The sequence below is a fragment of the Echinops telfairi genome, unplaced genomic scaffold, assembly GCF_000313985.2.
Source record: "Echinops telfairi isolate 266 unplaced genomic scaffold, ASM31398v2 ScPeMD7_18;HRSCAF=68, whole genome shotgun sequence".
In the NCBI taxonomy this organism is placed as follows: Eukaryota; Metazoa; Chordata; class Mammalia; order Afrosoricida; family Tenrecidae; genus Echinops; species Echinops telfairi.
This window is the reverse complement of record NW_022103915.1, coordinates 32036168-32048476: the sequence shown is the minus strand read 5'-3', so window position 1 is coordinate 32048476 and position 12309 is coordinate 32036168. Positions and strand designations below refer to the sequence as shown.

The 12309-nt window shown below is 47.5% G+C and overlaps 1 protein-coding gene across 3 annotated transcripts in view; it reads right to left on the bottom strand.

The window, feature by feature from the left end:
• HEATR4 (HEAT repeat containing 4) overlaps positions 1–12309 on the bottom strand; it is a 54404-nt gene that overhangs the window by 31825 nt on the left and 10270 nt on the right. For all 3 annotated transcript variants that reach the window (XM_045287788.1, XM_045287787.1, XM_004699024.2), the window contains exons 4-8: positions 6335–7278; positions 5080–5270; positions 3100–3240; positions 844–1047; positions 108–251 (exon numbers count right to left, since the gene is read on the bottom strand). In XM_045287788.1, coding sequence (XP_045143723.1) covers positions 108–251; positions 844–1047; positions 3100–3240; positions 5080–5270; positions 6335–7278 — 1624 coding nt within the window. The remainder of the gene's footprint in view (positions 1–107; positions 252–843; positions 1048–3099; positions 3241–5079; positions 5271–6334; positions 7279–12309) is intronic.

Genomic DNA, 12309 nt, shown 5'->3' with positions numbered 1-12309 from the left:
CTTGATGGCCACATGGGGTGTGATCTCAGAAAAGCTCTGATGTCTCCACCTGTTTCAATGTTTTGTGGCACTCTGTTGTGTATAGGTAGTCCAGTCCTGGCTCTCACCTGAGTCCTCCTGGTGAGTGGCAATTCGGGGCCGCTCCAGCGCTGCCATGGCACACGTGATGATGGCTTGGATCCGAATGCCATCGTGCATGCCTGTCAAGCTCCGATGTAGGCCCTCCACTGTCTGATGGGACCACTCGATGACTGGCGCAGTGCAGGAATGGAAGAGAGCCACGTGGTTAGATTGAGATGCTTGGCTGTAGAGAGGTGACACGGAGTCACATTTCCCCAGCACAATATTCAACCAGAACACCAATTCTGAACAACAGAGAGCGCTAGAAATGGAATCCCTGGGGGAGGTATCTCTCTGGTCTCTACGGACCTTCTCAGTTCCCAAATGGAACACCCCAGTTCTCTCTCATAGGCTATCTCTCTGTGTTAAATTCTTTCTGGTTTCTTTTGGTTGCAACATTTCCATTACTTGGGCAGCATTTTTCCATCCTGCCTTTTATGCATTATTTACTGAGCATAAAGTTTCAGAGATGAATAAGATGGGGTCCCTGCCTAGTTCTCAGGGTTGTGAGTTTCCACAAATTACTGAAGTATCACGGGATATGATCTGCGCCTGCTACCCTTGCTGGAAGCACCCGGATATATGAGCATTCATCTGACAACACTGCAAGACTCGTCCAGCTTTGGTGAGGGAGGGATTTTAAAAGATGGAGACACATTAGTCCAAGGTGAGACCACCCCGTCTGAAACACATACCAATGCCCTGGGACCTCCCTTCACTTACTCAGAGACCAGGCCGCCTTCCATTCGTGCAGCATCCTCCGCAGGACCATCAGCTGCCAGGTCGTGTTCTCCATCAGTGTCTTTGCCTGTGTCCGCAGCCTCCCAGACTCTGGGTATGTGTCCTGCTCACCCTCATTCAGCAGCAGATTCTTGGCTGGGATGGGCAAAGCGGCCCAGCGTACACCCCCTTTCCTGGGCCTACAAGCTGTCATAACATGGCAGCGTCAGGTCCTCTCCCCCGAGTGCCCTAAGCCCTGCCACCTAGCCTTTCCAGCTACGTCACTTTCCTCCACCTGGCCAACAACAAGGACCACCAGACTCTACAGAGTACATTTTCCCATGGTTCTAGATGGAGCTGAGTATATAAGCCCAGTGGAGAGTCCAGCGAAGTCCTGACTACAGAAATGAAAAAGCCATGGTGGGGAGGGAGAGGAGATGATACCACCATGATGATGAGGGAAAGTGCAATCTGTACAAACCCTTTTAGAAGTTAAATAAATCTCCAGGAGCATCCCCCAAACTCACTACCATCAAGCCGATTCTGACAGCCACCCTATAGGACAGGGTAGGACTGCCCCTGTGGGTTTCTGAGATTATAACTCTTTGCATGAATCGAAAGCCCCATTTTCCTCCTGCGGAGCAGCTGGTGGTTTTGAACCGCGGACCTTGTGGTTAGCAGCCCAACATGTAACCACCACACCATACGTAACAAGGTTTGCTCATAAGATATTTAACATTTGACATAGCACCAATCATGGGTAGTTAGCCACTGATTCCTAACAGATGAACTAGATTGTCTTTTTTAATGTTTTGAATGTGAGAGAGGAATGGTTCTATAAGCCGCTGAATTTGAAAGATCTTCCAAGTTACGACAATAAATCTCAGAACAAGAAAGGAAATTGTAAATATCATATAAACACTGTGATAGCTGTACATAAAGTGGTTATATAAAAATAGTTATATATATATATATATATATCAAGCGAGGCTGGGGGGAAATGGGGAGCTAATAAGGAGTACAAGAAAGGAGAAAAGGTTCTAACATTGATTATGCTAATGATTGTACAGCACTTCTTGATCGCACTATGAATTGTGTATGATCTGTGAATTTAAAAAAATCTTTAAAAATATCATTAGATCGTTTTGTGTTCTGGACTCAATGGCCTCTGGGATCGCCAAGAGCTCAGAAAGCCTCCGCTGTCTCAGACAGGAAGCTGGTGGAGGAGCAGGAAACCGCCTCACCTTGCTAACGTCACTGCTTGCCACGCATTGCCCATCAGGCTTAGGTTCTCAACCATTTCTGTTTATTACAATTTCACTGCAACTCAGACACCTGTATGTTGGCTCTGAATCTTTGTCTTTCTTTTGAGCTGCGAGGACCCTGCACTTCACAGAGGGCCAGGAGACCCCAGGCCGTTTTAACTCAGATGCCGGATAGAGCATCTCCTCCAAGTGCCCCTCACACAGTGCCTCGCTGTAGGAAGGAGTTTCTCCATTTTAATGAAGCAGTTAAAGCCCAGGAAGGTGACTTACAGGACCTGCCCTGAGGCCTGTCTGCATCCAAAGGAGGGGAGGGCATGAGCGTGGGGGAGCTGCCTAGAGCTGCCTCCACTAGCACCCCCTCACCCTGGTGGCTGCTGTCTAGCCAGGTGGCACTAGAGAGCCGAAGGGTAGGGGCTGGGGAAGACAAGAAGGTGTCGCTACTGCTGGACCAGGGAGCCCATCCGAATAGTGAGGCTGCAAAGCAAAGAGTTGCGAGAAATGGAGACACAGTGTCTTGAAGGATACATGTGTCTTGCTTCAGGAGCTCAAGTCTTGCTCCGCTTCCCATGTGTCTTACGGAATGAGAAGCCATAGACTTCTTCTCAGAGTCTGAGAGGAAGGCCTTGGACCGAGGTGAAATGGGCTTGCGTGGAGACTAAGGAGGCAGAGGCAGTCCGAGAGGAATGGGCAGCGCAGGTGGGACTGGGCCAGGGGGTTGACAGCCCCTGGAAATATTTGAGATGTGACCATCCTTATTAGTCAGTCCTGGCCTGAAGCCACCTGGCTGCGCTGAGATTTCACCCGAAAGGATACCTCATTGGACTCTCTGTAGTTAACAGTTGCTACTTTGTAGGAGACGACTTTTCATTGGTAGGGAGGGACTCCCCCAGCAGCCGGGGAGACCCGAGGCCTTGGCCTTAACGAAGTAGTAGTCAGGACCTTAAAGAAGTAGCCGCACACCCATCACTGCCCCCATGCCCAGCTTCCGGCTTACGTGCTTCAGGAACTGGTTGGGAGCTCCACTTTTCTGGACTTTCAGGGAAGACCTTCCGCAGCTGCTTGCTGTACTGATTGGAGTTTTCCAGGAAAATCTGGTCTCTCTTGGCACCGGCCTTCCGAACGATCTGGACATTGTCTGTGGATAGACAAAACTAATGAGAGCCCCAGTACCTCCTTCTTACCTCTCTTCCTGGGTGTCTAGTCTCCACGATCAGATTCCTTTGTCCTGCTGTCAGTCCCTGTGCCTCCTGACCACCACACTGTGCCGCATCCTTCTGAGGGGGCGCCATTGATGGGCTCTTAGAAACTGCTCGTGGACATCTAAGAGCCCCGACGGTGATGATTTCCATCAGGAAGGCACAACCTATTTAGCTTACAGTCATTGTCCCCTCTGAGGAGCTAGATACTTGAGAAAGACTACCTAGTTCATCTTTTATCAGCCACGAGTACCTCACTCTATGTTGTTAAAACACTTTAAAAAATCATTTTACTGGGGGCTTGTACAATTCTCATCACAATCCATATACACATGCATTGTGTCAAGCACATTTGTACATTTGCTGCCAGTCATCATTCTCAAAACATCTGCTTTCTACCTGAGCCCTTAATATCAGCTCATTTCCTCCCCTCCCTCCCCACTCCTCCCTCCGTCTGTTAAACACTTTTAAGAGACTTTTCACTGACAGCAGTTTAAGAGCAGGATGAGGTCAATGAAGAAGAAAAACTTGGAAGAAAAGCATGGCTGACCTGCCCCCTTTTCAGAGAAAGAAAGGGGGAGTCAGCGCCCAGCAATTAAATCCTTTTCTACTAGATCCATCATCTAGGAAACAGGGTAGGTAACTGCTATGGCAAGGAGCCCTGATGCTGTAGTGGTCACGCGTTGGGCTACTAACTACAAGGGCAGCAATTCAGAACCACCAGCTGCTCTAAGAGAAAGAAAGCGCTTTCTACTCCTGTACAGAGTTAGTCTTGGAAACCCACAGGGGCAGTTGTGTTGGTAGTGAGGTCCGTCCTTCCTTCCTTCCTGCCTTCCTTCCTTCCTTCCTTCCTTCCTTCCTTCCTTCCACTACTATTGCAGCCTCTCTGGATTGTCCCAGCACCTCCAAGCGGCAGAATCATCCACTTTAGGAACAGACTATTGTCAAGGATCACAAGTTGGGAAGGGACCAAAAAAAAAAAAAAAAAATCAAACTCAACTATGATCCAATCAACCCCAACTCACAGAGGCCTTCTAGCACAGAGAAAAACTGCCTCCGTGGGTTTCTGAGACATTATAGGAGTAGAAAGCTTCCTTTCTTTCCTGTGGGGCAGCTAGTGGTTTTGAACTGCTGACCTTGCAGTAGGCCGCCCAATGCATCCCCACTACACCACCAGGGCTCCTGTGGGAGGGAAGGTAGCGGGCATTTATTGAGCCCTACGAGGTGCCAGGCAGTGGTCAAGAAGCAGTCAAAAGCATTCGCATGCTCCTTACTAGGTCAATCAGGCTCCAAGGGATTCTTTGCTGCCAACTACTGGGAAGTGGCCAAACCAGAATTCAAACCCAGATCTGCCTGATTGTAAAGCCCATATCTTCCCTTCCACGTGTCACCTCCGTCAGGCAACAGCTCAAGGTGACAGAAGAGAGAAGGGTGGACGGAGGAGAGGTAGAGGGGCTAGAGAAGAGGGCAGCTGTTTCACAAAGCAAACCCTGCCTACTGTCCACTGCCAGCCTGCTTAGGGAAAGAGAAGGCTAGAGAAAGGGGGAGAGGGGAAATAGCTTCCTCTTCAGCCAATTACTGCTGCCCGCTTTCCCCCAACTCCAGCGCTGATAGCCTGGGCATGACCGCCCAGGTCATCAGGCCCATGTCTTTCTCATTGACACCCACACCCAAGGGTGCCTCCAGAGACAAGCCATGGACCCACCGCCATGCCTCTCCTCCAACTGCCTCCCACCTCCCCGGCCCTGCCTCCCACCCCAGGGCCCCAGCTCTATTACCAAAGTAAATCTCCTGTTCAAAGGTGTTGGCCGTGGAGTAAGCAAACTTGCCAGCTCGGGGGTTCACCTGCCTGTAGTGGCTCTGGTCTGGGGACAGGTAGTTTCCTGGTGTCACACTGATGTCCTCAGCAGTCTTGTTGGCCCCAGGCACCACTTCACTTGTCTGCGCTTGTGGCAAGCACCCAGGCAGTCTTAGTAGGGGTAAGAGCAGGGAAGATGAGAGGGAAGGTAAAGGTGGGACCCGTCCCCTCTTTAAGCTCAGCCCATACCAGAACATCCTGAGAATAGCTATGCTGAATTTGTCCCCAAAGCCAGCGGATATGGCGCTGTCAGAGAGCCTATGGACGGCCACTTTCCTTCTCCAGGAATGGAGTTATTTGTTCTGCAGCCACTAGGTGGCATGCCAGTGTGGCCCGACCCCGGCAGAGCCTTTTCTGTGACATCAGTACCCTGAGGGCTTGCATATCCTTGGGAAGGACCCTTAATTCCTAGGTGATCCCACTTGTTCTATTGTGTGGGGGGTCCTAAGGGGGCTTCAAAAAGTCTTTGGGGAAAATGGAAAGAAAGGATGGACCCAGGTCTTTCGCATTTACGTTGTACTGCCAGCACCTCACAGAGTATCTCTTGGACAAGGAGCTGGGACACAGTGTCTAGCTGTTCAATAAATGAATAAATAAATGGATTTCCACCTCTTGGTAGTTCAGCTGGGGAATCGCAGGGGTTATCATCGCTCTGGTGTTTCCATGGCGATAGCCACGTATGAGAAAGCAACACTCTCTGAGACTGAGCTGCACTAAGCAGTCCGACACTAGCCAGCTGTTTGGCTCTCTCCCTGCTGCTGGTTAGTTTTCCAGTCAATGCCACCCTGGTTTCTTATTCGAAGCAAGGCAGGACCAAATCTCAGAGCCACGAAGTCTCTACGCCTTGCTCTCACCATAAGGATGGATTTCTGCCAGCCCCTGGAAGTAACGGACTCAGCCGGATAGCCAAGTTAGCTGGAAAACTTGCAAATGGATCTCTTTAAGGCAGGCATCTGAAGGGGACTACTGGCATCTAGTGCACACCCTACAGTGCACAGGGCAGGTGGAGAAGCCTTGCTATAAGGAAATCCCATGGAGAGCAGGTGGGTGGTGGGAGGGTACAGGTGGGATTGATGGAGGGCATTCAGAAATGAGGAGTAGGAACCCACCCAGAAGCCCTTGAAGGGGAGCCAGCGTGCTTAAGGGATGCCCGAGGTCTGGGCCAGACTACCTACCTATAGTAAACGGGAAGCAGGAGCTCTGGCTTTTCTTTCTCCTGCTTGGGTGCAGGGACACTTCTGCCCTCAAACTCTGCCACCTCCTCTGCCTCCAGCTTATCCAGGAGCTCCAGGTCACTGGTGGAGGTGAGCTCATCCCGGATGTGGCTCCAGTCATACTGCTGATGCAGGAAGCTCTGCCACTTGTTGGGGGATACGCCAGGCCTCAGCGGACGCTTGTTCAGGATCCACCGGGCCGTGCGCTGGTTCAGCTGCTGAAGCATGAGATCCTCCCAGGCTCTGGTCTCCTTCTCCAGAGGCGAAAGCCAGACTTCCCTCTCTTCCAGGTCCACATCTAGAGAGGGTGCCAAGCCCACCAGAGATGGTTCTTTATCAGATTGAAGGCCAGGAGACTTTTCCTGGACAGTGCTGGCTACCTTTGATTTCTTCAGCTTCTTTTTAAGATGGACAAGACGCCTCGTCTTCACAGCCTGAGAGATGACCACTGCCGAGGGCCCTGAGGAGTCCAAGACCCGGAAGCTGACAGGTTTCCCGGGCTGGGTGTTCCTGCCTTTGGGAGGCTGGATGATGGTGTCTGTGTTGTAGATGTGGTCAAAGGTGCACTGGCTGTAGGGAACGCTGGGCAGCCCTCGCTGCCATACTACCTCCTGGGAGAAGGTGAGGTCTGCAGCAGCATTTTTAACATACTGGTGCTTGAGGCGTACACAGTGCTGCAGCCCAAAGCGGAAGGCTGGGGGCACCCTGGCGACGGACGTGCACTCAGCCTGGTCTCCTGGCCTCATGCTCCAGAAAAGCATGCCCCATCTCAGCCGAGGGGGGAGGGACTGATGGAGGTGGGGGGGGAGAAAGGGCTTTCCCTTTGAGGTCTGGCTCATCCTGTTTCCCAGCAATGGCTTCCACACTGCTGGCCCGGAGCAAGCCCTGGATGCGTGAGCAGGCACCTGTCAAGGGGACAAGAGGCACTGATGAGAAGAGCCCTACACCAAACACAACCACCACATCAAACCCACTGTCTCCAGCGGATTCTGACATATAGTGACCCTCTCCGTTGGGCTGCTGAGGCTGTCAGTCTTAATGGCAGCAGTCAGCCTCATCTTTCTCCTGTGCAGTAACTGAAGGGCTTGAACCAGAGACTTTCTGGTTAGCAGCCCACCCCCACCCCACAGAACCCCCCAGAGGAGCAGACACTGGTAGCCCATATCCATGTGGGAAGAGGATCACGGGAAAAGTGGATGTGGAAAGCCATGGGGATGAGAAGGACAAAAGATAGAGATGGTGCTAACATTCTAAATATTCCTCGCACCTTGGATCAGACCTTTGCCCGACTTGTCCCAAAGCTCAGACACTTAGCTCCTTGAGAGAGATGATGGATTGTCAGTAGTCTCTCACATTTGCAATTTCTCCTCAGGTGTTTTGCTCTGCTCAAAAGGCTGATAACATCAAATAAAAACAATTTGGCCTGGCATTCGGGGTTGTTACCCCATGAATGTGAGCCTAGTTTATGACCTTGTCTTGACACATTCTTTTGGTTGAGCTAGATGAGTCTACTAGCTCGCTCTCTCTTGCATTGAGAAGTATTTATTTTAGTAAAATTCATTTGTGAGATTAAGTCACCTTTTTTGAAAACAACAACAAAAACATCATTTTATTAGGACTTAATCCAAACATTGTACCATTCAATAGTTCAGTCATATCAAGTAGTGGTGTACAATTTGCCCACTGCCTCCAGTCGATTCTGACTCATGGTGACCCTCTAAAGCAGTGGTTCTCAACCTGTGGGTCCCAATACCTTTTGGGGTCAAATGACCTTTTCACAGGGGTCGCCCAATTCATAACAGTAGCAAAATTACAGTTATGAAATAGCAACAAAAATAATTTTATGGTTGGGGGGGGGCTCACCACCACATAAGGAACTGTATTAAAGGGTCGTGGCATTAGGAAGGTGGAGAACCACTGCTCTAAAGGGTTCCTGAGGCTGTAAATCTTTATGGAAATAGTGTTGTACAACTGCTACCACAATAATTTTCAAAACATTTTCTGCCTTCTTGTTCTCCTTGATATCAGCTCCCCATTACCTCCTGCACCCCCACCTCTCTTGTCATACCCCCGAACTGTTATTCCAGTTATTGTCTCTATAGAGTCATCCATTCTGGGTTTCATATACTGAAAAATGTGTAAAAATATATAGCAGAGTCAAGAAGGCTACCAACAATGATAAATTACAATAAAGGTAAACCCTAATATGAAAAACCCCCACAGAAAATATTAAATATCAGATCAAGCACAATGTGTACCAAAAGGGAAATCAAATGACAAGGCTTTAACCATTCCAGTGAGATTTATCATTTTAATCTGCTATTGTCATCTCTACAATATTCTCGGTCTGATAAACCAGGTTATTCCCATCCCTCAATTATGGTCAGAAGTAAATCACTGGAGGCTTATTCCCTGTGTAGATCCTGCGAATATATTTTGGGCTCACACTGTCATCCATAGCCTTCTGAAAACCAGAATCTCACTATGTATGCCCTGATACTATTCCCTCCTTTGGATTTGGATATCATTTGTGATCCAATTGTGGTGTGTTTCTTGCATGTGGGCGTAGCTGACATCTCACTTAGATGGTTGCTTGTTTGAAAACAAGCCTTTAAGACCCCCAGCTGCTATTCTTTTATTTTTTTTTTCAGTTACAATTCTTTCTGATAGCCAAGAACCACCCAATTTTTTCACCACACTTTGCTATAGCACTTGTATCTTCCATGTTTCCTTCATGAGGGCAAGTATAGAGCAGGGCCATGCCATATGAACTAGTTGTTCTTAAACTGGAGCTAGAATTAAGTGCAACTCAAAATCTATTCCTGAATCCATGTTTTCTATCTGCTTCTGGTTCACTTTAAAGACATCGTTGTTATTTTATGATAGATAAACTTATTGATCATCTCCCTGGATCATAAGGTCCTTCTGTATATAGTGTCATTGATTTAGCCCCTGGTAATGATTTTAAAACACTATTGAGAAAGGGAGATTGAATAAGCTTAGGCTGACTACTAATGGCAATCCACGAATTATTGACTTATACAGAATAAATTCTTACGTGACTGGACACTATTTACACAAACAATGGGAGTTGGTGGTCAGGTAAAACTTATGAGAATATTCACTGACAATGTCACACACAGGTCTGCCAGAATAATATGAGTCATATATATCTTAATACAGCAAGCAGGGCATTGAAGTTGTAGGCAAATGTTAGTCTGCCTACTGACAGTTCAAAACTCTTGGTATAGCTGTCTTCTGCTTCTTCACACACCATGTAGTTTCGGTTTTAAACCCTGGGGTCACAGATGTGTTTGACTAGAGCCTAGTTCACCTAGTAGCGCTTCCACATTGTATCCCTCTGGTACGGCCTTTGAACCGTGTTGTGCACCTAGGAGACCCAGGGTTCAATGTCCCAGTGTTCTATGGCACATGACCTGGGCCCCAGGGGTTATTAGCTCTTGTCAGAGTACTCTCCCACCGCATTGTGGCAGTTCCTTCTGTAGCAACAACCCGCAACAACAACAGCAACAAAAAACTGCCTTCTATAATCCACACAAGTCCTGTGCATCCTTTCAGGCCTAGCGTAATTCCTATCTGCACCAAGAAGTCTCTCTTGACCAATCTCGGATACCATCACCAGAATTTATAAATCCTTCTTATCCCATACCACTTGTTTTTAACTTTTAATCTCATGACACCTCACATTGCTATTATTTGACTAAGTAGTCTGTACAACGCCCACTTCTCTCGTCTCTTCTGTCCTTCAGACTCGCCTACATTGGTTGCTACATAGCCTTCCATGGGAAAATCTTCCACAGCAGCAGAACATTTCATTACGTGGGTAAGCCACCTAGCTCTTCCTTAACTATTAGTGGACCGTTCCCAGGTTTAACTAGTATAGGAAACACTGTAGAGAACAAATGCTTAGATTCAGTGTTTGACTTTGTGATATTTTGTTTGTTTGTTTTCCTTCTGAAGAATTCCCTCTGCCTAATAATAACAACAACTGATATTTAGGGACATGTTGCCAGGGAGAAAGATGGGGCTTTCTACACCCATAAACAGTTACAGTCTCAGAAACCTCACAGAGGCAGTTCTACCCTGGCTTTTAGGGTCATTTTGAGTTGGCATTGACTCAATGGTTGTGTTTGGTTTTGAGTGTTTTTGCCAGGCACTATGGCATTACACAGGGAAGCATTTGATTTTATTTCCTGTGGGGAAAAAGCTGAGGCTCAGAGGGGTAGGTAAATTGTTACATAGCCCCGAAGTAGAGGAGTCAGTCTTCAAACCTAGTCTGTCAGAGTCAGCTCCATCGCACTCACCCTCCATCCCACACTGGCTTTGACTCAAGCTCAGGGGCAGGTAAGCCTCTTCACACACAGGATCAAGGTGAGACCAAATTACGGTGCCCTGCCTTGCCTATTGCCAACTCCTGCCCTGAGCATACACCGTCCCTGCAGACCAATCAGGCTCATTTTTCTTTCCTTCTTAAGGCTCAGCCTAGTACCTTCTCTCCTTAAAAGTGTGATGTATTCCTCTATCTTCCAAGTATTAATTCTGATCTCTAATGTGCTTCTTCTTGCTAAGGCCCAGCATTCAGCTAAGATATCTCTAAGATAAAATTGAAAACTCCACCGAAGCTTCAGTGGAGAGCAAATGTTTTGGGAATGATGAGGGCAATGAATGTACAAATGTGCTTGACACAATTGATATATGTATGGATTGTGATAAGAGTGGTATGAGCCCCTAATAAAATTATTTTAAAAAAGATAATGGACCAGGGCTCAAGTGGAAAGCAAATGTTTTGAGAATGATGATGGCAACAAATGTACAAATATGCTTGACACAATGGATGTATGTATGGATTGTGATAAGAATTGTATGAGCCCCCAATAAAATGATTTAAAGAAAACTCCACCCAAAGTCAGTCACCATGATCACAATGATAACTGTTCAGGGCTTTTATGCACATAAAACTAAGGTTAGTTCCTTTACCTCTTTTTAATCATGGAGGCTATATCATTACAAGGGCATGTGGGATTTAAAATGTTGGACTGGAAAAATTAGGTGAACGGTAGCAGACTGGTCACAAGTTATTTTCCTGGAGTGGTGCCCTGTGCAGTGGAAGGTTAGTAACTCCCTTGAGAGATGGCAGATCCATGTTAGGAACCTTGTCCCATCTGTTCAATATTTGTATCCCTTTTGCTATAAGAAAATGGTATCACCAGGAGTAAGTTTCAGCCACAACTGAAAATTGACCTTAAACTTGATCCACTTACCATCCAATACTAACCAAGTACTAAGGATTTGAGTGATTCCAGTACTCCCACCTGGACTTAGAGAACCACAAGAACAGATTTAATGCACTGCACACTTCTGACTGCAGACCTGCTGAGTTGTGGGCTAACATCATGAAAATCACATATGAAGAAAGCAAAGGGTCATGAAAAAGGCAAGAAAGAAGAACAGAAATGGCTGCCAGGAGACACTCTGAAACTTGCTCCTGATTGTAGGGTCGATAATGAGGATGGAAGGATGATGTAAAAGAGCTGAACAGATAATGTCAAAGGGCAGCTCAAGAAAACAAAGCAAAGTATTATAGTGATACAGGAAATGACTTGGAGTTAGAAAGCCAAAGAGGAAGAACAACTCAGCATTTCTCAAGCTGAAAGAACAGGAGACAAAGTCAAGCCTTGAGTTGCAATATTGAAAGATTCAATCAACCGAGCCAGTCAGGGTGCAATGTAGCAATGATGAAACATACAACTTTCCCCTAGTTCCTAAATGCTTCTCCCTCCCCCACTATCATGATCCCAATCCTGCCTTACAAATCTGGCTAGACCAGAGGGTGTACACTGGTACAGATAGGAACTGGAAACACAGGGAATCCAGGGCAGATGATCCCTTCAGGACCAGTGGTGTGAGTGGCGATA